We start from the raw sequence: 23,543 nt of genomic DNA, 5'->3' as shown, positions 1-23,543 counted from the left end.
AAATCGGTAATAAAGAGAATGATCATGTTGGATACTTCAGGGTTCAATGAAATAGACATCTCCTGCCCCGTTCCTGGAAGTATAAAATCATATTACTTAGGATGGCAACTTGGCAACATTAATTTAAAAGCCCCAAAATCCTATTTCCTAGGACTTGCTCACCCACAGGAAGAGATAGATGAAGTAAAGAGGAATCAGTGCAAAGTCCCATTACTGAAGATGGCAAAAAGAAAAACCAGGCAAAAAAGAAAACTAGCAGTAAGGGATTGGTTAAATGAATTATTCCCACATTGCTACTTAAAATCAGGCTTTCAAACTATATTTAAATATTTTAGAAAAGGTTCATAACATACAAGTGGAAACACAGTTGGTAATACAGTGTGTATTTTGTTTTTAAAGTATAAGATATACATACAGAGAAAACTTGGAAAGTTACACATCAAACTATTAATAGCTATCTTTGGGTAGTAACATTTCTGGTGATTTCCTTTCTACTTTTCTTTATTTGCATATTTTCTACATTGCACATATGTACTTTTAAAATACTAATCAAAACGCTTCTCCTTTTCACAAAATCTACGTCAATGTTAAAATTAATTATGACTAAGCCTTGAGCGGGTGGCTCCAATGACTTTTTCTGTCTTCCTCCTTTTCTTTCAGGAATTTCTATCTTCTAAAAGAATATATTACTGATATAGCCAAAGCATAAAGATTTACTCTAAATTCTATGTTTGTTTTTCTTCAGTTAAGTCCTTTTATAGGAAAATTCCAGAAAGAATTTGAAGGTCTCAGGGATAGATATCCCAGCTGTTTTATAGTCTAGCACCAGAATATACAAGGATAGTGAATATCCAGTCATTTAGAAAGAGAGTGACAGCAGGAGAGGACAAGGTAAAGCAGAAGAATGTGGATGAAGACAAAGAAAAGCAGGTAGAGAATTACAGAACAGACCTTGGATTTTGACATTTGTTTTTTGTCCTAAAAATAAGGACGACTATTGAAAGAGCATTAATCCTTTCAGTTTTCCAAATACGAACTTCTGTGTATAAGAAAACTTCAGTAGTGGGGAACTGAAAGAGAAATATCAAAATCCACTCAAACTAGAAAGTAAAAACGGAAAAATCATTCTTTAAATAGATGCGATTTAACGATAATGCTTTCCCCAAGTGCCCACATCCTTTCCATGGGTTCAGATCTCTAATTAGAAATGTGACCAGAAAAGTACCTTAATTTGTTACCGGAAGTTTCTTTCCTAATCATACTTTTGATTTCCATATGCTCTTGTCAGTTTTTCAACATTTCAAGGTAATGTACTGATTATACAAAAATTATACAAAAACATAAAGTTAAGAACATATGTCAAAGGTTCTGACATATTAAAAAATGAGCAGAAGGTTGAAATTCTCATAAGCCCTTTCTTTCTGGCAGTCTATCATTGCCAACATTGTCAACTCAAATTCATTGCAACAGTGTTCTTCTGGGAATGGAAAAGGAGACAAAGGATGATGATTCACCATATTGTAAGTGATTCATTTATCACCCTGGTCTGGCACTTTTTTTCCTTTGTGCAATCTTTCTCAATAGACGAGGCTGACACAATGATCTTAACATAATTGAAAATATAACTGGAGGATATATTTGCTGAATGTGGAGTCCAAATAATAATTGAAACATGGAGAGTCAAATCAGAAAACTCAAGAGCACGAGTGCAGGCAGATCAATAAGGTGAGGCAAAATAATAAAAGGAACAAGAGTGCAAAAGCAAAGTGATGGCCAATTAAGAGGCATAGGTACAAGGACATATGTCCAAAAATAGGACTCAAACTCCAGGGTATGAAGGATACTTACCCAGAGCCTAAACAGACATTAGCATTTAGGGGCAGGCATGCAGTTTCTAAAGGGATTGAGACGTTGAGGAAGGAAATCTGGGCAGGAACCCATCTACTAGAGAACTGGGGCAGTGGATAAAGGAACCCAGAAATTTCCAGTGTCTAGGAAATTGGGATCTCAGGAAGACCAGGTGGAAGATCCATTTGAGACTGAGCAAGTGAACAAGTATATTTGCATTTCCTATATTCCCTTCATCCAGGAAAGACTGGCCTCAAAGAAGGGGTGGAGTTAAAATAATAAGTAATTATTTCAGCTGTTCCAAATTCGCAGGTTTGAGAGCTATAGGAGCAATGAGACAGAATATTAACATGGACTGCATTCTCTGTGGACCTCTCTTGAATTTTTTTTTTGTCAGACATTTTCTTGTCCACATACTTAGAGACTTCCAATGTCTTCTTCTAATCCACTCCCAAAATGCAACAATAAATTAGACAAGCAGAATTAAATAACATTAACATAATGCACGTGTGTCTCTTGCTATTATTTTCTGCTATGCCCATTGCTAGATGCCATCGCCCCCATCTAGTGAACTGTACTCTCCTGAGTTCCGTATTAGCTATGCTGTGATCATCGACTGCCTTCTTGAACTATACCGGAAGGTTTATCTCATTTTCCTTTCTGTGTCAAGAAAGGAAGCAGAAGCTAGGGTACAATCATTCAAGAGGTAAAATATGCTCTAGTGCGTAGCGTCAGAGGTTAGGAGAAGTCAGGGAAGGTCTAGAGATGCACAAATGCTGGCCCTGACGGGTGCTTGTGCCCGCCAAGACACAAGGAGTTTCAAGGTCCAGATGCAATTAGTCTGATTTTGATTCCTAGGATGATAATTGTGTGTCTGGCTAAAAAATACCCAATTCTGTAGAAATCATTCTTGTAAATGCAGAGATCTATTCTGCGTGTTAGGTGACATAAGTTTACAAAAAAGTTTTTCTTGGGGAGAGGGGCAGCCTTTATAAGTCATTAATTCACCACCCTGCTTTCTTTAAACAATTGTCCCCAGATTAAGATGCATTCATTTACAAAGTTTCTGTTAAGGATGGAAAGCAAACCCCCAAACAACAGATGCCCTGTTTGACAAAACAAGACATTTTCCTTATGCATGTGACTATAGCTTTTCATTTGGCCATTTTACTGTCATTCTTCCTACTTTGTCCTCAGGGAAAGTCAGGAAGAGTTGATCAACTTCATATACACATCAGTACCCCCGCATTGTATCTCCAGGGCAGATGGCTCAGAAGGCTCACCTATTCAACTCATAATGAACATCGTCACCTCTTGGAGTATTCTTACATCAAGTATTCCTACTAAGGTAGGCACCCAAATTGAATTAAATTCAACAATGTACTTTTACCAAAAAAGTGTTGCTCTTTTGCAAAGGTCCTCCCTTCCTATCTCTATCAATGATATTTTAGTCCAACTCTAAGCCTTGATCTTAAATGACTACGCCTTCTGCAATGAGGATCAGCAACCTCCAATGTACTTTCACTACACTGCCTCGAGTTTCTTCCCACTGCCTGTGAAAGCATGTCTAAACAGGGGTGGACCCAGGTTTTGTGAGGCCTGAGGTTTATACAATTTGGGGGTTCCCTAGCATCTTGCAGAACTTCCAACTTTTCTCACACGGGAGGTCAGGTTCCTACGTGGTTATAGTGGGGAATTCTGACTCGGCAATCTTAAATTGACAGAGAAAAGTCTTAAAATTATAGAGCACAACTTTCTGAGATTGATTGTTGAGCTTTTAACTTGGCCCAAGACACAAACATTAACAAGAACAAACCTTTACGGAGTCTTTCTATCTACAAGCTGCTATGTTGAGAGATGTACATTTATTATTATTCATAACCATATTATGAGGTAGCTATCTTAATTGTGCTCATTTAGTGGATGGAGAAATTTGGACTGGGAGAAGTTAAGCCATGATTCAGGATTTGAATTCAAGCAGTTTGACCTCAGAGCCTATGCTCCCAAACAGAATGCCACCGTGGCTCCCGGGAAGCAGAGCTCTTCCAGGCAATCTTTTTTCCCTATATACTATTTCCTCCAACTTTATAAAGGTATGAATAAATATCCCTCAACCTGGACAACTGAAATAATGGGAAGGAAGAATGGTGATGATCATAAGAACAGAAAATATATGAATAAAATTTGGGAGTACAACCCAAAAATCTTTACCACCAAATACCTATAAAGTAAACGAGCATGCTTGCAACTCTGTTAGACATGAACATACTCATTTGTGTTTTCAACATGTACTCACATCTCCCATGGGCCAGCCCCTATAGGTGCGGAGACTCCTGAGTTAAATAATGGACAGTCCATGACCCACAGGCACTCATAATTTGGTGGAAGAAAAAGAAAGTCAAAAACTACTTGATAGATTATTCATGTAAATATCAATGAGTCATATGACTTTTAGTAGTGCATGTCTCACTGCCCTATTGAGTCTTCATCGCACAAATACATGAGTTAGAAGATTAAGGTCCTGGGGCGCCTGGGTGGCACAGCGGTTGGGCGTCTGCCTTCAGCTCAGGGCGTGATCCCGGCGTTGTGGGATCAAGTCCCACATCAGGCTCCTCTGCTATGAGCCTGCTTCTTCCTCTCCCACTCCCCCTGCTTGTGTTCCCTCTCTCGCTGGCTGTCTCTATCTCTGTCAAATAAATAAAATCTTTTAAAAAAAAAGAAGATTAGGGTCCTGGCAGATTGCCCTGTGGGTGAGATGTCCTAAGCCTATGCTTCCCCCTCCACTTTCCTTCCCATTGCTTAGTTTTAAGAAACCCTGGGCTCTTTCTGTAAGAGTTGCCATCTCCTGGGAGGCACACCTCATGGACAGTGAGCTAGAGACATACCCATGTGTTCCCCAGCCCGTTCTAAAAGATACCATGGAACAATGGTTTTCCAAGCTGAGCTTTCCCTGCCTTCATCCCAGTAACAGGTTGGGAAGTTGAAGGAATGAGACTCTCGGCTTCCTATCCTTCTTAAAACAGATGGGTTTCCTCTAGTAATTGGGATTTTATATAACCTTCCTTTGAAGAAATAACCCTGTAACCTAAAAAAACATTTGAAAACCACTGTGGCAAAAGCTAACGAGTTTGAGGAAATGAACCTCTCTTTGTTTGAGACAGAGAGAGCACTGGAACCTTCCACCATTTTAATTCATGGGTATTCAGAGACATAAACTAGAAAACTGAGCTGCAGGGGAATGGAGAGAGAATACTTCTAAAGACCTCAATAGGTAAGAATGGATCAAATAGAAGGGAAAAGAAGGAATCAAGAGCAAAGTTAGCAACCAGGGGGAAGTCAGATTATATTTGGTCTTGAAAGAGGGAAGGACGATAGGCAGATAGGGAAAGAGGAGAAGGGAATGAAAGAACAGGTAGATTCATGGTCAGATAATGTTCAAGGCCGTGAAGCTTTGATGCTATTCTTCCAAGCACACATACACTCTGTCACCAGCTACTCTGAAGGATAGGCCTCCAGCTAGAAGCTACATTTGGGTCAACCTAAGGATGTTCTCTGGCTTCAGAAATCAGGAGAAAGTCAGAAGAGTATCTCAGTCCACCACTCTCCAGATCCATTCTCAATCTTAATAGACAGAAGTAGACTTACTTTCAGCTCTATAGGAGCAGACACAATGTGACAAGAAGTATTTTAGGGGCAATTGGGACCTGTTCTGTAGAAAAGCAGTTATCAAACCTTATTACATCAGGCTCATCTGGGAAGGTTTTTAGAAATCCAGATTCCCCAGTTCTGTTCACAGAAAAATTCTGATTCAGCGGGCATGGGAAGAGGCTTAAAATCTCAATTTTTAATAAATGCTCCAAATGATTCTGACAAGGATCTGCCTCTGACCACACTTTGGGGACTCTGTCCCTGGAGAGGCCATGGTTTCTGTGCTAAAATCATTAACCAGACCCTCCTCTGGGAAAGAGTGGTGCTGGTAAACCCCAGTGGATCAAAACCGTTCACCCAGGCCCCTGCTTCACATACAGCCTTTCGTGGTTATTTTCATACATGAACTTCTCTCACATTCTGCAAACTCAAGCGCCTCCCAACTGTTGAATCACCTCTGTGCTGTTGGAATAGGTCTGACAAGTCCAGGCTCAAAGTCTCAGCCCGGGCAGCTTTCACCAGTCCCGGACCAAGCGGCCTGTCCTTTCATCTCTGCTTTTAGCGCTTGGTAGTTATGTTATTACAAAACTCAATTTAGAATTTCACTCTCCAAACCAGACCTACAGACCTTGTTAGAGCATTGACAGAAGCTAGCCACAGAGCAAAGCGAGAAAAACACTTTCAATTCTCACTCTCTTGTTTCCAATAGATTATAAATTTGTGAAAAAGGAAGGGGTGGACATGAAATTTTCTGAGCTTTGTCTTGACCCAGGGGGTAATTGCTTTGCAAAATATGATAGAAAACAAAAACACTACTACAGTCTTCTTAAAAGAGGAAGACAGACCTATTGGCTGAAATAAAATGAAATGATTTCTATAAGCCCATTTTCCTCCTCAATTATCATAAAAGGTCAACAATGTGCCTTAAGTGTCTCAGCCAGCCTTTCACACAGCTGATCTAAGTTGAAGAGTCCTGGAAAGGTGGCCCCACTAAGACACTTGCTGCTAAAAGCTCCTTCATTCCTTTAGTTAACAAGGTACTGTTTTAAAATTCAATACCCTTAGGATATTTGAGTCAGTCCATCAGTCGTGCATAACGTAGTGTAAATTAACATTCAACTTCCCATCAACTTTGAAAGACTAGGATTTCAGAATCAAGGAGCTTAATTTCACCAGCAAGGTTCTCTCTGAGAATACGGCCAAGAAATCAAATGGTTTCTCCAGTTTCCCAGTTTGTAAACTAAGGGCGGGCGGCAGGAAGGTCCACCATACTTGTTACTTGCCTACCTTCCCAAAATTAGGGGAGATTCTTGCTCCAGGGAGCCAGATCTGAGCAGGACCTACTTTCCAGTCCATGCCACTTACTGTTGTCATATTGTTGATAACAGCTTGGTGTAAAAGGCATGGGTATGAGCTTTCATTTACTCATTCTCTTATTGAGATACTGCTGAAAAATAAAAACTTCCTTCCAGTTTGTCCTCCATTTGCAAAGATTTGCATCCTTTGCTCTGATCCTCAAACCTGGCTTTCAGGAAAGCCATCTATTATCAGAGGATCTCCTTTCTTTTATCTGCCAGCTGTGGGAGTATAAAGCAGTACCTCTCTCTAAAGATGGACCTTTCAAATACGGGTCAGCAGTGCTGTAATCTTCTGCTAACATTATTAATAATTTTTGAGGTCTAGAGGAGTGGTACTCAAAATGTGGTCTGGGAGCCCCCAAACCCTTTCAGAAGGTCCCTGAGATCAGTATTAATTAAAAAAAAAAAACACTCAGTTGTTATTTTCATTTTTCATTCTCATTCTTTCACAGGTGTACAGTGGAGTTGTTCAGATGTGACGTGACATGAGCTATACCAACAGACGAATGAGCAAGCAGATAACGAAAATCCAGCCGTCCTCAATTAAGCCATACATTAAAGAAATTTGCAAACATATAAAACAATATCACTCTTCTCACTATTTCTTTTGTTTTGCAAGATGCAGTTATTTTCTATTGAAAGTGTGTAATTTATGTTTACATATAATATGCTTACTGTTATTTAAAAATGAACCAATAAATATTTTAAATTTTTCCATTTTAATTTCTAATATAGCAAATATCAAGAGATTTAATCCACAAACATGGAGGCTCTTTGGGGTCCTCAATAATTTTTAAGGGTGTAAATGGGTCCAAAAATTACGAGAACCATACAAGGCACATTACATAATACTATGTTATTCTTCAGAACAACCCTACAGGAAAAGATTATTATCTTTACTCTATAGAAAATGAAACCAAGACATAATGGAGTTTTTGCCCAGAATCAAAACATCAGACACCAAAACCCATTATCTCTCCTGTGCTCTCTTGTTCTTATTAAAGCTGTCCTTGTCTTTGGCTTACTTATGAGATTGAATATACAAACAGACAATGGGCAGACCATATATAAAAATAGAACTTAAACCCACAACCTGCAGCAATCTGTCCAGGAAACCAACCCCATTGTGTCCAATAAGCAACCAAGGAGGCCAGTCTGCTATAAGTCAGACTTACAGGTCTAGATTGCTACCTCTAGTGACAATCCAGGAAATGAAATAATTTCTGTAACAATTGCCCAAAAAGATTAGGACTTGATTAATAACTGACAGTTTGTCCCTAACACCAATTTAGGACATTTAAAAAAAGCCCAACATGCATCCCTAACCAATCATAAAGGATGCCCCACTTCTAGTTAGCCCGTCTACCATGACCCCTGCCAACAGCCCCCAATCAGGACATACCTGAAGACTTCCCTTTCCTCCACTAGAAACCTTTCCCACTCTTCTGCCTGCCTCTCAGTTTCCTCCAAAGTACAAGTGACTGTGGCTGACTCCCTGGCCGTATCAAACTCAAGATAAATGGCCTTTGCTTTTCTCATTGGGTTGCTCTTCATGCATCACCGTACTTGCTGTGATACCATTATCCTGTAAGTCACCAGAAGATAGGAAGCATAGAAACCCTTGGTTCTCTCTCTTCCAGGGTTTAGCACTTTGCACAACACATAGCAACCACTATGTCTGGTCCTTTAGGACAAAGTCATGCTCAGGGTTGTGTCACTAAAACACATGTGGTTATGTGGTTATTCTCTCCACATTGCTCAGCTCAGGAGGGGTGTACCCACACAAACCCCCACATCACCGATCCTCAAACATTTGGGCTTCTGAGACTAAAATAATATAATAAATAAATACAAATGGGTTTTGTATTTATGAGAATGGCCACATTTTTTCCACAGAAAGGTTTAAGAAGAAATGCACCATCTATCAGATTACCAAAAGAGTGGGAAGGAATTAAAACAAATAATATTATTTTAATGTTATAGGTTTCATAAAATTGAATAATTTAGCTTTATGAAAAAAATACATTGCCTCGTTCTTCCTTTGGAGACACGTGTGTTAGAGGTCACCATGGGTCACGAATGGCATTTGGAAGGGAACATCCTTATGCAGTCTCACAGAATGGAGGGTCAACCCTGAATTCTTTTTTTTTTTTTTAAAGATTTTATTTATTCATTTTACATAGATAGAGACAGCCAGCAAGAGAGGGAACACAAGCAGGGGGAGTGGGAGAGGGAGAAGCAGGCCTCCAGTGGAGGAGTCTGATGTGGGGCTCGATCCCAGAACTCCAGGATCACTCCCCAAGCCGAAGGCAGACGCTTAACGCCTGAGCCACCCAGGCGCCCCAATCCTGAATTCTTTTTTTTTTTTTATGATTTTTTTATTTTATTATGCTAGCCACCATACAGTACATCCCCGGTTTCCGATGTAAAGTTCGATGATTCATTAGTTGCATATAACACCCAGTGCGCAATGCAATACGTGCCCTCCTTACTACCCATCACTGGTCTATCCCAATCCTGAATTCTTAAACTTGGGTAGCACACAGGTTTTCCTAGCCTCTCTGTGACTAAACCATTCATCCCAATGGCTTTTGTTGCCCAAGTTCTCAGAAAATTTGTTTTATTTTCCCTTTTCAGAGGATACTAAAGCACCACCAAGGGGATTAGATAAAGGCCCTGGGCTAACTGATAATTTTTTTCCACACAGACACTCCCTCTGTTTTGAGTGAATACTAACGTATTTCCTTCTGAAGCAGACATTAATGGCCATATATGCATTCAAAGTGCGAACTCAATAGCAATATCTTGCACTCAGTAGAATCATTCAATGAATGTGCACCGGAACAATTAAGGAGGACCATGTGGACAGTGAAAGCAAACAAAACAGAAGTTTGAAATGTACCATATTACATATTATCAGGAGTACGAACATATGAAGACAATGCCATATAACGTTTATAATTCAAATTCTTTAAAATGTGCATTTGGGCTCTACATCATCTTATTTAATACATGAATTGTCTTATACAGAAAATATTAATACAAAACTATCTTCTTGGGACACCTGGGTGGCTCAGTTGATTAAGCGTCTGCCTTCGGCTCGGGTCATAATCTCAGGGTCCTGGGATCAAGCCCCACGTCAAGCTCTCTGCTCAGCGGCGAGTCTGCTTCTCATGCTCCCTCTCCTTCTGTGATCTCTCTAGCTCTCACTTTCTCTCAAACAAACAAACAAACAAAACAAAACTACTTCTTCATTGTGCTAAATACCCACTTTACCCAGTTCCGTCTTACTCTGTGCCGTAGGGGCCTAACTTTAGCGAACTGCTAAAACAAAGCTCCTTTGCTGGCTACCCAGGAAGGGGACGGGACTCAGCCAATGAGAGGTACTGGTAAAAAGTCAGAGGGCAGGAGGAATGAGAGGTCTGGGTGTTTTTTCCCTAGGCCACTTTTCTGCTGAGCGATTGACCAGCAGAGGCTGTGTTATTGAAAAAGACCAAGGCTCCGACACACAGGACCTCTTGAACTACGTCTACCTCTACAGCTACGGCTCTTTCTGGTTCCCCTTCCCATCAGTCCAAGGGCAGTAATAGCCCTGGGGTCTGCACCATCCCTTACTGCTTCCCTAAATCCAACAGATACCTTTGTAAAATCAATAAACTCTCTTAAGTTGTCCAGTGTGTTTCTCTCCCAAACACTGTTGATACATTCATCCACTTTAACCCTTTTTAATTTTGTCTTTGTATTTTGGGCTTATACTCTGTAATCTTGCATATGATGCTTTATAGACATTTTAAGATTGACTAAGTTGTTTTCAAAGATTGTAAACTTTTTGAAGGTGGAGACCTTGCCCTCCATTTCTTCGTGTCCATTGGCAGGTTGAGCAAAGTGATCTGTATCAACTGATGCTTGGGTTGCTGTTTCTTTTAACTCACTGGTTGGCTTATCACAGTGGTAATGCCCAGGACTAGCAAAGTTAGTGCTATGAGAGCAAAAGCTGAAGGGAAAATAACACCATTCCTAACTGAAAATAAGTGTTATCCAGCTTGGGAAATGCTGTGTTTTTTCCTTAAATCTGACTTGAGAAATAAATATGGAGTAATTAAATGCTTCATTGGCTCCCAGATTTAAGCTGTGTTTATATAATGCCAGAACAACTGGTTAGTTCAGTATCACTTTATTTTTTTTTAAGATTTCATTTATTTATTTGAAAGAGAGAGAGAAAAATCACAAACGGGGGGAGCATCAGGCAGAGGGAAAGGGAGAAGCAGGCTCCCTGCCAAGCAGGGAGCTCCATGCAGGGCTCGATCCCAAGACTCTAGGATCATGACCTGAGCCGAGGGCAGACACTTAACCAACTGAGCCACCCAGGCGCCCAGTTCAGTATCACTTTAAACAAATCACCAGAAAAATAACAATGACATTTGGTGACACAGACATAACTTACAGCTTAAATCAGAAGCTTTCAGTATCACTAGGCAATATCCTGAGGAAATTATAACCCAGTGTTTTAATAACAGCTCTCCATGATTTCAATGATTTATAATCATTTTTGTTATAGGGAAGGACATCAATTTCATGAGCACTCAAACAAGCTGTATGGGTTTGCTTCCCTGCACAGTTGATGACTCTATCTAGATGTAGAGATGGCTCTAAAATACCAGAAAACCCCTCACTTGAGCATATCAAAATTTTCTCTGGGCTGGTGAGAGAAACCCAGTTGTCCTCAAGACGCTTCACCTTGTCCCTCTGCTTGGATTTCATTACCATGTTAGAACACCAAAATTAAGTCCTTCACATAAATATCTACCTACATTGGAACTAGAAATTTACGGCTCAAAAACCCATTTGCAGTTACAGAAAGTATGGAGTTAGACAGGTGAGGTCAATATTGGCAAAATGCAGTTTGAGAGAAATAAAAATGACTTCTTTATCGTCATACACGATGCATCAGGTAGTACTATGCTAAGAACTACACAAAAGCCATTTTACTTGCTCTTTACACAAAGACTATAAGCAAAGTATTTTTATGTTCCCCAGTTTACAGATAGAAACATTGAGGCACAGAGATGTTAATTAACTTGCCCAAGGTCACAACACTCATAAGTCTTAGGACTAAAATATGAACACAGACAGCCTAGCTTTGGAGCCCATTCTCAACAACAAAACCACTACATGATATCGCCATCTTCGGGGAGTTCAGATACACGTAAGCCAAGGATAGGCCTAAGGTTAAAATAACACCAACGTGATCAGGCAGTTTTAATACTGTGGTTGATAAACACGTGCAGATAACAATATAGTAGCAAAGGGAGGCTTCTGAGAGGTCTGTGAGACTTTCCAGCATCCTTACCCCAAAGCTCATGCATGTCAATAAAAAGACTCATGCTGATCCACTGTGATGATCTCCAGTCACCTAATGACAGGGAATGTGATTTATAAAATGATATCATGGAAGTAAAAAAAAAAAAAAATTAGAAGGGCAAAGGAAAGCAACTGGAAACATGAAAGGGGGCAAGGTGATATTGAAGAAAGAAAAACTATGTATAAAATGACCTAAGACCACAGAAAATATCACTTGGGGACCACTGAGTGGAGTAGTCATCCCTGAAGGTCTTATACTGATAATCCTGAGAAGCCAAAACCAATTGGCTTATCCTTCCTGTCCCCCTAAGTTAAGTAAATGTGCAAGACAAAAAGATTTTCATTACAATGTTTAATTTGTTTCAAGTTTTGGCAGTTTAAATATTTAATTATCTGGGATGTTCCTTATGCCGAATCCCCATTCGCTGCTACTAAAGCTGGTATTCCCATTTTTAGTAAGTTGGAGAGCAGCAGTCTTGGCTAGAAGTCCCTGTAGGAACTGGGATGACCGGAGAATCACAAAAGATAACAATTTGGATGGGCTATATGGTCACGATACATTTCTGGGGAAAATGTACTCCACTGATTTTGGCTACTTCCTGCTTTTTTTTAATCTGAAAGTCAAAACGTTCAAAGTTACTCTAAAAGCAGTGGGAAAAGCTACATGGCCAGCAGAAAATTATTTAATCTCTGAGTCTTGATTTCCTCATATGTTAAAAAAAATCTATGCTAACACCAACATTTTGAGGTTGTCGTAAGCATTAAAAATAAAATGTGCTCGGGTACCTGGGTGGCTCAGTTGGTGAAGCGTCTGCCTTAGGCTCAGGTCACGATCCCAGAGTCCTGGGATCGAGTCCCACATCGGGCTCCCTGCTCAGTGGGGAGTCTGCTTCCCTGCCCCTCTCCTGGCTCGTGCTCTCTCTCTTTCTCTCTCAAATAGATACACAAAATCCTTTAAAAAATAAAATAAAAAAATAAAAATAGAATGTGCTCAGTGGCTCATCCAGAGAATGACTCAAAAGTGGCACTTACAGAGAAAGGGTGTAGCAGAACGGGTTAAAAGAGAAACCTCCCAAGATAGGGGGTTCACATTGCTATCTGCTAACTACTTGTTAGCTGTGAGACCTTGGGTGAGGTATTCACCTTCTTTGTGCCTCAGTTTCCTCATGTGTAAATTGAAGATAAAAGTGGCATCTGTCTCATAGGTTTCTGTGAGGATGACTGAACCCTCATAAACACACTCAACTATACCCGGCACATCAGGGATCACTGAATGTCATTTGGCCCAGGACTCTGGTGCCCTGCCCCAATGTCCCTCTTCTATCCCACTGCTCCAACACACCTATGCACACACACGCCAACCGTACCTTCCCTCATGCAATGGTAACTGCTTCTTAGCAGCTGCATGCATCTTTTAGTCCCTCCAGACATGCAGGTAAACTTTCTGCCAAAGTAGCACTGAACTGCCATGAAGATGACTGAAGATGAAGCTTTAGGCTCCTTCCAAGAGGCACCAGCAATGGTATCACACAGTTATCCGCTTTTGGATACTTTTGCAAAAGTAATGCGTTTTTCTATCTTGTTCCTTAAAGAAGACTGCCAAACTGTCAGTGCTATAGGTTCCAATAGTCTCAATCCATCTGCTCAGAATCTGAACTGTCAAGATCTGATAAACACAGGGTAAGCAACAAACACTCTCTACGAAGCTATGGTGGAAAAAAACCCAGACGACAAAAACTCTCACTTTTGAAATAGGGGCGGGGGAAGGGAGAGGAGGGGGGAGAGGAGGAGAACAAGGACATTCATCCCTCTTCTTCAACATCCGGCTCCTTCTCGTTCTCCAGGTCTCAGCTCAGTTAGCTCATATAAAGCCTCCTTGATCATCTAATGAAAACTAGCTTCCCCTCCCCTTTTGCTGTCTTTCCTTTAACAGAGGTTTCTGATTATTTATCCATAGCACCATCACAATCTAGGTTTTCCGAGTACTTACTTTCAATCTCAAATTCCTTCCCAGTGTCTGGCCCATAGTAAAAACTCAATACATGTTGATCTAGTGACTGAATGAGGGAATCAGTGAATATATAATTTCACTTCATTTGTCAGTTCAAGTCTCAGATGTAAAGGCCCTTGGAAAGCCCTCCCAGAGTCCCCAAGCCTGGGTTAGGCTTCTTTCCCGTGTACCCTGTGTTCACGCCTCCAGAGCATTCATCACAGCAGATGGAATTCTCTCTTCATTCTCTACCTCCCCATCCGATGGTTGGCTCCTATGGCAGACCCTGTGTATCCTTTACCATTATGTCCCCAGCACCTAGCTCAGTGCTTACCCCATAGTAGGGACCCAATGGATATTTGATTTGATTAAATTATTTGAGCACAAAAGTCTGTTTTTGTACACTATTTTTAGGAAAGAAGAAAACTAACATTTCTTGTTAATTTTTTGCCTAATATTGAACAATCGTAAGTATTTGTTATGGCAAATACTTAGCAGATAAGGGGTAGATTTCACAAATGAGTAAAATGAGGCTTAGAGAAGTTAGGGCTTGAGGTCACAGCTAGTGAGATCAGAGTCAGCACGGGAACCCCAGACCAGCAGAGTCTGAAGTCCCTGCTTATGCTACTGGACCACTCTGCCCCTTGGGGACACTCGCTTCATGAACCACAGGGTGCTCCTTTCTTCTGGTCATTGTCCTGTCTTCCCACATAGCTGGTCACCTCCACTGGGCCAGGAGGAAAGTCTTTACCATTCCTCCTATTTTGTCAATGTTAAGAAAGTGGTTTGAACACAGTGGGACTGCAGGAGTTGCTGATTTCAGCTGCCTGAGAGAGTGAATGTTATCATGCATCTTGACATTTCACACACAAGCATCAACTTCCTTTCAGGAGTGAAACCAAATATTGCCTTTCTCAATCTCTCAGGGAAAGCAGACGCTAAGTTAGAAGACATGTGAAGGGGGAAAACAACATACAAATGAGAGTACCAGGAATGGTCTTGGCAGCTGCCTCTGGCTTCAGTGGTTCTCTTAAGAAATGTACCTGGGCAGAAAATGTTGGCTCCTTACAAAGAGATGAAAGAACTGGAACACCATCCTGAAATCAGTGGGCAGGGTGAGTAGGCTACATGAGCACCAAATGCAAAGATTACAGGTAGAAGGATTTTCCCATTCCATTTACTCAGGCTCTTCCTTCCACATACTCTTCTTTATATGCACGTTTCCCGTAAGTAGAAACAGGCATTCCAGAAATGTACAAGGAAGAAGCTAGTTGAATGTGTTCCAGTCCCTCCTGCTGTGTATATCTATGTGTTTTAAACACAGATAATGCACAGCCCACTCGTGCTGGTGGATAGTAAGTTAAAAGCAAAACGACTGATTTCTTTCTGTAACCATAAATAATTTCTTGGAGCAGGTAATGAAGAAATAACAGGGGAAAATATGGAGCAATTACATAGTGTGGAAAAAATACTTGCTAAGGATTAACATCTGCAGGATTTCAGACTGGATAACCTGAAGATCTCAAAGAAATCACTTGGCCTTCCCGGACCTCGTTTATACCATGTAGTCAAGTAGGTATGGGTTTTGGATAGAGTTCCCTGGTTGGAATCCTGCCTCTAACACATCCTAGCTATGACTTTGGGAAAATTCCTTTAACTCTGTATCAAAACTGGGTTCAAGAAATGATGGTCTATCAGTCATATCATCAAATGAGGGGTTAAGCCAGAAAATATGTAAGAACTTTTCCTGACCCAATTTACTAGGTCTCCAAATACCCAGACCCAGAAATGCACAGAGCTGTGGTGAAAGTATTTGAAATCACAAGCATTTGTCAGAAAGTCAATGACAGAAGCCATCCTGGGACTCCAAGAACCTGCTTTCTGTATTAAGCATGTCTTTCATTTTCTGTATTCTGATGTTTTGACACCTGGGGCCTTGTGGACTCAGGAGGGACAGCCCTTCTCAGAGTTAGCCAATTCCTGGAGACATTAAAAACCCACAGGCAGCTCACTTTTCAAATGGGAATGAATGAATCCAGAGCTCAGAACCCCCGACCACCTCCCTTACTGAGCTCTCCCACTTTGGGCCCCTCTTTACCTGCCCTAATCACCCCTGGGCCAGGTACCAGACAACCAGGGACAGCCTCTAGGGCCCCCAGGATCTGCTGAAATCCTTCAAACTAGCAATTCTAAACCTGCTGACCCTGCTGTGTCCATTCACGCCACAGAAACCACAACAGAGGTTCTTGTCACACACCCCCACCCACCTCCTGACCCACCCTGGTGATTCCCTTCATTCTCCTTGTGCCCCCCTCCCCCAGCCCATGCCTTCTTCTCTTGAGTAGACTCATGCATCTGTGAATATAACAAGCTATCTTTTCAATGGCAGTTGTCTCCTGATCTGGTGGCCCTGCCATACTTAAATAATAATAAAACCTATATTTTAAAACACCGTCTTCCTCCATGCCTCCCCTAGGGAAGCAGGGCTTGTAGCCTTCTCTGGGTTTATGAGTCCATCTCTTGTATTAGATTCTGACTGGTTACGCCCCGCATACATGGTTACTATATGGGAATCAGAATCCTCTTTACTTGCATGTGGTCCAGCCGCACGTATTTGACAAACAGATGGCACCTATGTGGAAAGGAAAAGGTGCCCGTCAGAGAGACCATAAGGCTCAACAAGTGGCACTCCAGCTGGAGAATGGCCCCACTTGACCCTGTGGCTGGTGCCCTTGACCACTATATCTGTGTGTATCTGTGTGCAGCAGCCCTGGACTCTGAATGTGCTGAGAATCAGCTTCCAATTAACTCAGCCTGGCCAAAGCTTCAGAAATGAAGAAGGGAGGAAGAGGGGGAAAGAAGGAGAGAGGAAGCCGAAAGACAAGGAGTGATAAAGGGCAATGCACAGTAATGCCCTCTGCCTCTTACCTACCTGCCCCCAGCCCATTTAAACCTGTATTACCTAACTAAGCTACGGCTTTCTCAAGTTAAGTCTTCATTCATTAGAATCAACTTGATTTTTGGACTTAAATAATGCAGAGCTGAAAAAGGATACCTATGTGCTTTCTTTAAGCAAGGGAAGTTACCATTTATTCAGGGGAACCACACTGTCAAGTCTGACTACCTACGGTCTGATTTCAGTAATTGCCAGCACTTTTTGCTTTGCAAATTGCTATAAGCCTCAATGCTCTCATACAAGTAATCTAGATACTAAAAATAAATACAGGTGATATTTGTCTTAGTAACTGATGCTCTATTACTTTCAATCTTCTCGTTGGGAAGACATTCACTCTACATAGGCTCTCTCAAATCTAAACTATTTTTAAAATTAGAAGCAAAATTATACAGATCCTAGCTATGAAATAGCTTTCTCCAATTAAAGTGAAACACCACACTAAATTTCTCTCCAATATGTTCATAATAGCATTAAGCAGACATACAAAAATAAATAAATAAAAGAATCAGACCAAATATTTGGAATCTTTAAAATTTTCAAAATTTTTGATTTGAGAATCATAAAAATGATCATAAAATGAAAATGCAATGAGAAATGTTAATTCAGTGAAGGATAAAGGGACACATAAATATATTAATGGAATACAAAGTCTGTAACTAAGTACAAATGAATGATGCTATTTATTCCAAGGCAGTAATGAACTTCCACAGAGAGGAGGTGTAACATACCAAGGAAGAAATGGCAATGTTTTCTAGTAGCTGTTAAAATGCTTTATTTTAATTTGGACTGTTAAAAATCCAGTAAGCAATCCAGTTTGTGGACTCAGAAAACTGCACACATGCAAAAAGCAAACCACTGAGAGGAAAATGGGGGAGTCTTCCTACCCAGGCTCTTCCTCCTGACATATTAGAAATACTACTATCATGAGAGACTATGGACTGTGAGAGGCAAACTGAGGACTTCAGAGGGGAGGGGGTGGGGGAAGGGGATAGCCTGGTGATGGGTAGTAGGGAGGGCACGTATTGCATGGTGCACTGGGTGTTATACGCAACTAATGAAGCATCAAACTTTACATCGGAATCTGGGGATGTACTGTATGGTGATTAACACAAAATAATAAAATAAAATTAAAAAAAAAAAAAAGAAATACTACTTGAAATCTGGCCTCAAGTTTGATGTTCCTGTGCCTGGTGGATTCCACTGGCAACCAAGAAGATTCATCCCAGTGGTCATAACATAGCACTTACCTTGAGTTGGGAGTGAACTTGGTATAGTAGCAATCAGACTGGCTCAACTAGCAGGAGACATGCTCTGGCACTGATTGTAAAGTAAGGCAAAATATTTATCCTCCCTAAGTCTTGGTTTCCTAACCTGGAATAGTCCTATTCATGGACAGTTTAAAACTAATAAAGTAATCAGAATCATATCAACAACCTCAGCCTGTCTGGGTAAAGATATGGAACTTTCAGCCCCTGCCCCCAACCCCATCCTCTGGAAGGGGAGAGGTGCTGGAGACTGAGTTAATCACCAATAGCCACTGATTTCATCAACAATGCCTATGTAATGGAAGCTCCATAAATATCCTAAAGATGAGGTTCAGAGAGCTTCTGGGTTGGTGACCACGTTATGATGCTGGGAGTATGGCATGCCCAGAGATGGCATGGAAGCTGTGTCTACCCTCCGTCCCTGAAACTGCCCTATTCTTCTCTTCTGTTTGGCTGTTACTGAATTCAATCCTTTATAATAAACAGGTAATAGTAAGTGAACTGTTTTCCTGAGTTCTGTGAGCTATTCTAACAAATTATCGACTCTGAGGGGTGAAGTAATGAGAACCCCCAATTTAGAGCCTATAGGTCAGAAGCATAGGTAGCCCAAATTTGTGACTGGAGTCTGAAGTGAGAGAGGGCAGTGTGGCAGAACAGGGCCCTTTACCTCTGGGGTCTGGGCTAACTCCACGCAGTTAGTATCAGAATTGAATTAAATTGTAGGACAGCTAGGTGATATCTACAGAGAGCTGAAGAATTAATTGGTCTAGAAAACCCACACACATTTGGTGTCAGAAATGTGAGGAGGAACAGACTGTGTGATATAGGCTAAGATGATCATGGATAGCCAAATGAATCAGCTACAAATTAATATAAGTACATAAAAATACCATAAGCTGGGAAAAATAGTTAATTGGTTTTCAGAATACTATAAGATGAAAAATCATCAATGCCAAATATATTCCCAAATAAATGATTTGTTGAGGTTATTAAATAATAATAACTGTACACAGCTAAATATTTTCCAATATACTTACATAACAGCATAGAGCAAGTGTCCCTAGAATTACTGTAGTTATACCTATACTTAGGCCAACCACCCTATTACTCCATTTTTTTGTTGATGTTTGTTTTTGTTTTTTTCACCTTATTATTCTTTACCCTATCATCCTCAGCATGCCTAAATTCATTAAAATGGCCAAACTTTTTCAAAATTTTCTTCATTTAAGATTGCCATCATTTAAGATTGCCGTCTTCACAAAAACACCACCATATTCCAGAAGACTTCTTAATTATGGCAGCTTGGTAAAGGGGAACAAGCCCAAGCATTAGTATCTGATAGACCCATCCTCAAATCAACCACTCGTCACATGATCTTGGGCAGCTACCAAACTTGTCCCAACTTCAGATTTCTCAAGGAAAATAAGAATAATAATAATAAGTGCAAAGTTGGATTGTTGTGGGAATTAGAGCTAAAGCAAAGATAATGCCTGACATATGGCAGATGTTCGATAGATGCCAGTTACCTTTAATGGTTATACAGTTGGTATTTGTTTATAGAAGTTTATAATTACTCCATGAAAGTTAATTTCTTTTTCCAACAAGTTCAGTGAGCACAAAAACTTTTTATAGTACTTCTTTGGAATGTTTCACAGTCTAATAGACCAGTTGGTAAACAGTAGCGTAAAACCCAAATTCACATCCCTAGAGTCATAGATGCATTAGGAGTTCCTAATAACCCTAAAGAGGAAGAAATGAGACTGCTTTAACTGTAAAGATAACAGTGGCCATCAAACGACTGTTGTGATTAAGGAGAGGGCAATGTGGAAGATTACTGAGTGGCTGACCCCTGAAGAAGTGTGGGTATGCATGGAATGGGAGAATGGCAGCCCTAGAATGAAGTTCTGGGTTGAAGTGGGCTGTGAAGAGAGTTGGAGGTTTTAGAAGAATGGTGCATTATGGAAGATTAGAGACAAATTTAAAGAGAGTTATATGTTAGGGCTTTTTGAGTAAAGTGATGGGAGGTGAGAAACATGAGGAGGTATGAGGGTAGAGGCAGCTCAAAGATCTGAGTTAAGTCTAGGTTGGCTCAAAGAAGAGCAAATTTCATCCAAGAGTAAGACCTACGCAGAAGTAACTTCATTTCAACCCCTCAAGAAAGGTCAATGATTCAGCTCTGGGCTGTTACTAGCGTTTTGTGTTTTGAAGAAAATATTTTTGTAAATGTGAAATAGTTTATAATTCTCAGAAAATCATTTATATTATTTGAAATATATCTGTTTTACATTAAGAACAGATAATTATGTACCGCTATATTTCTGTCAAAAACCTAGATTGAGAAATTGCTAGCGATTACTAGACTGACTTAACACACCACATTGCTGTTTTACCTAAATGATCACAACCACCATCTTTAAGTATCTGTAAGGTATAAAGCAGTGAGGAGAAACTAGGTGCTGTCAGCCAAAGGAATGACTGTTCTTTTAGTAGCAGAAAAAACACGGTCAGAGAATTGAGAGATGTACGATTACAAAATTAATTTAATTTTCAATTCACCAAAGCTCCTCAGAGTTAAGGGGCCTTTCTTGAACCTGAATATGAAAGTTATCTTGATACAATGGTGGGTTGCCTAAAGCTCAAAAGGAAGAGAATTAATCAGGACCCAAATGTGAAGCAATGAACACAGCTCTTTCTGTGTCCACAGACAGGGCTGTGTGTTTAAGTTCCAAAGAGGGACCCTCCCAACAAATATGGCTTTGGGGACTGGAAGAGTAGTGAAGGGGCCTGGGACTACTTTTCCAAGCTCTAATACCAGTTTTAATTAGACTTAGAAGATCCAGAGTTAAAATAAGTAAAAGAGTAAGAGTCTTTTGTAAACTGCCTTAAAGGATACCTGTCTGTGTACATACCTACATCTTTAAATCTGTTCCTAAGAGCTTTAAGATACTTAAAGGTCACTCAGTTCATACAGATATTTTAATAAAGTGTTATTTATTTTTTAGAGAAGTTTAAATGCTGCACTCTGGGATTTATCTTTCTTTCAACTCTCCACATTTGAGGAAGGAGATTTATCATCTGTGCTACAGATCAACCCTGGGGCCAGCACAAAATGGTAGCAGATATCAGAAATGTCTCGGAAGAAGATGGAAAACACCTCTTGGGAGGAAATGCCTGTTTATAGCTCAAGTCAATTCCAGTGGCAGAGGCACAAAAAAAACAGGAAAAAGGAGACAAAACTTACTGTGGAAATGTTCCAAACCATTGTACCCATATATTACATGATACACAAAAAAATTCTTACTACATAATTCTCTCTCGGTATGGTATGACTAATTTTCACTTCATTCTTATATTACCTTGAAACTGTTACCCACACAAATTTTTCCTGTTTCTCACTTGCTAGTCTAATTCTCTCCCAACAATTTAGCTAAAGAAATGTTGACCTTCTGCAGCAGTGGAAAGAAGTAGAAAGTTAGCCAAATGGTCTCAAAACTTACTGGGAAACCTTCTGTTTAGAGGAAAACCCTGTTTAAACTAAATATTTTATTTTATTTGTTTTGTTTTGTTTGTGTGCATAAACATAACTCATAGAGCTGAGAAAACAGTCTGTGAAGTATAAACAGACCATGTTCAAAGTTTTAGCTGGGGCTTTATAAAGGGACCAAACCTAAGTTTTCTCTATGTATGGGCATTTACCATCTTCCTTATACTGCCCGGGACAGCATGCTTCCTATGACCTAAAAGGCGAGATTGACTTTGCCTATTTTGGAGATTACAAAAGTGGCATTGAGGGCTGTACAGACGTGTTCAAGGTCATACAGATGATAAAAGGCAGACCCTAGCTTCTCAATGATTGTTCCTTCTACCACCAACACAACACATATTTGGATTTTCTTTCTTCTGAAGACTCTAAGAAGGATCACTTGACAGCAAGGCATAATTCAGTCTCCATACCTTAAAGAGGCATCACTCTACTGTCTTTGAAACAGAAAAGAATTTTCCAAGCAAAGAACCTGGAAATGGAGCCTGTGGACACCACGGGGACAGAACAAGGCAAAAAGCATTTCCCTTAGATACATCTATGTTCAATGTCCTAGACTGAAGAACATTGTCATTTCAAAGTCACTTACCCAAATCTGAAGCTTGATCCTCTTTTCATTTTTGAATACAGTTTTTACTTTGAAATCGATCCCAACTGTGCTGACAAATGCAGATGTAAAGGAGTCATCTGCATAACGGAACAGGAAAGATGTTTTCCCCACACTGCTATTGCCAATGATGAGCAATTTGAACATGTAGTCGAAGTTCTGATCAGAGGAGTCTTTCTGGCCATACCGGGCATCTTGGGAAGAGGCCATCTGTGGTTAAAAAAGGGAGAGAGAGAGAGAGAGAGAGAGAGAGAGACATGGATCAGTCTTCCATTAGATATGAAGCTAGCAGCACACTCATTATTGGCCTTGCCAGAAACAGATGTCAGACCACTCAGGAGACCAGTTGAGAATCCTCCCCAGTTTTCCTCTGATGCTGGTATCCATGGCAATAATTCCCTGCTAGAAGACAGAACAGCAAATCTTACAGCTCTTTCCAGCTGTGTTGGTGTTTGTCACTGCTCAGCATTCTGAACCAATCAAAGACACCAAAGGAGACATCTATAAGGGTTACATGAAAAGCAAAGATATGAGGAACTGGCCAGCGCATGTGGGCTCTGAAACTTTATAAACCCGGTGATGGACACACCAAAGTGGTTGAACAGCAGGGTGTTTCTTACTGTATTATCTGAATATTAGAGTCTCTCTTATTTCCTAGGAAAGTGCACCCAAAGCATGTATCTATTTCATCTATTAACATCACATTAAAGCAACATCCTAAAATAAATGGCAGTCCTTTCAAATTAAAAATGACGATGACAAGTATTTATGGCTCAAACACTGTGTGAGAAACTTATTTAACCCTAACAACAACCAATGAAGTAGATTCATAAGAAAATGAGAAAATTGAGGCTCAGAATTACTAAGTAATGTGCTCAAGTTCACAAAGGTGATGAGCAGTAGAAAACAGAACTCAAATCAAGTAATGTTGTGACAGGGCTCATGTTCTCAACTTCTACCCTAGTTCTC

At 40.3% G+C, this 23,543-nt stretch overlaps 1 protein-coding gene across 1 annotated transcript in view; it reads right to left on the bottom strand.

Annotated features, from left to right (window-relative positions):
• The window catches only part of RAB3C (RAB3C, member RAS oncogene family), a 289,724-nt gene that overhangs the window by 240,393 nt on the left and 25,788 nt on the right, over positions 1-23,543 (bottom strand). Inside the window, exon 2 of the mRNA XM_019798663.2 lies at positions 22,557-22,784. Coding sequence (XP_019654222.1) covers positions 22,557-22,784 — 228 coding nt within the window. The remainder of the gene's footprint in view (positions 1-22,556; positions 22,785-23,543) is intronic.

The sequence above is a fragment of the Ailuropoda melanoleuca genome, chromosome 3, assembly GCF_002007445.2.
Source record: "Ailuropoda melanoleuca isolate Jingjing chromosome 3, ASM200744v2, whole genome shotgun sequence".
In the NCBI taxonomy this organism is placed as follows: domain Eukaryota; kingdom Metazoa; phylum Chordata; class Mammalia; order Carnivora; family Ursidae; genus Ailuropoda; species Ailuropoda melanoleuca.
This window is presented reverse-complemented; position numbering and strand designations above follow the sequence as displayed.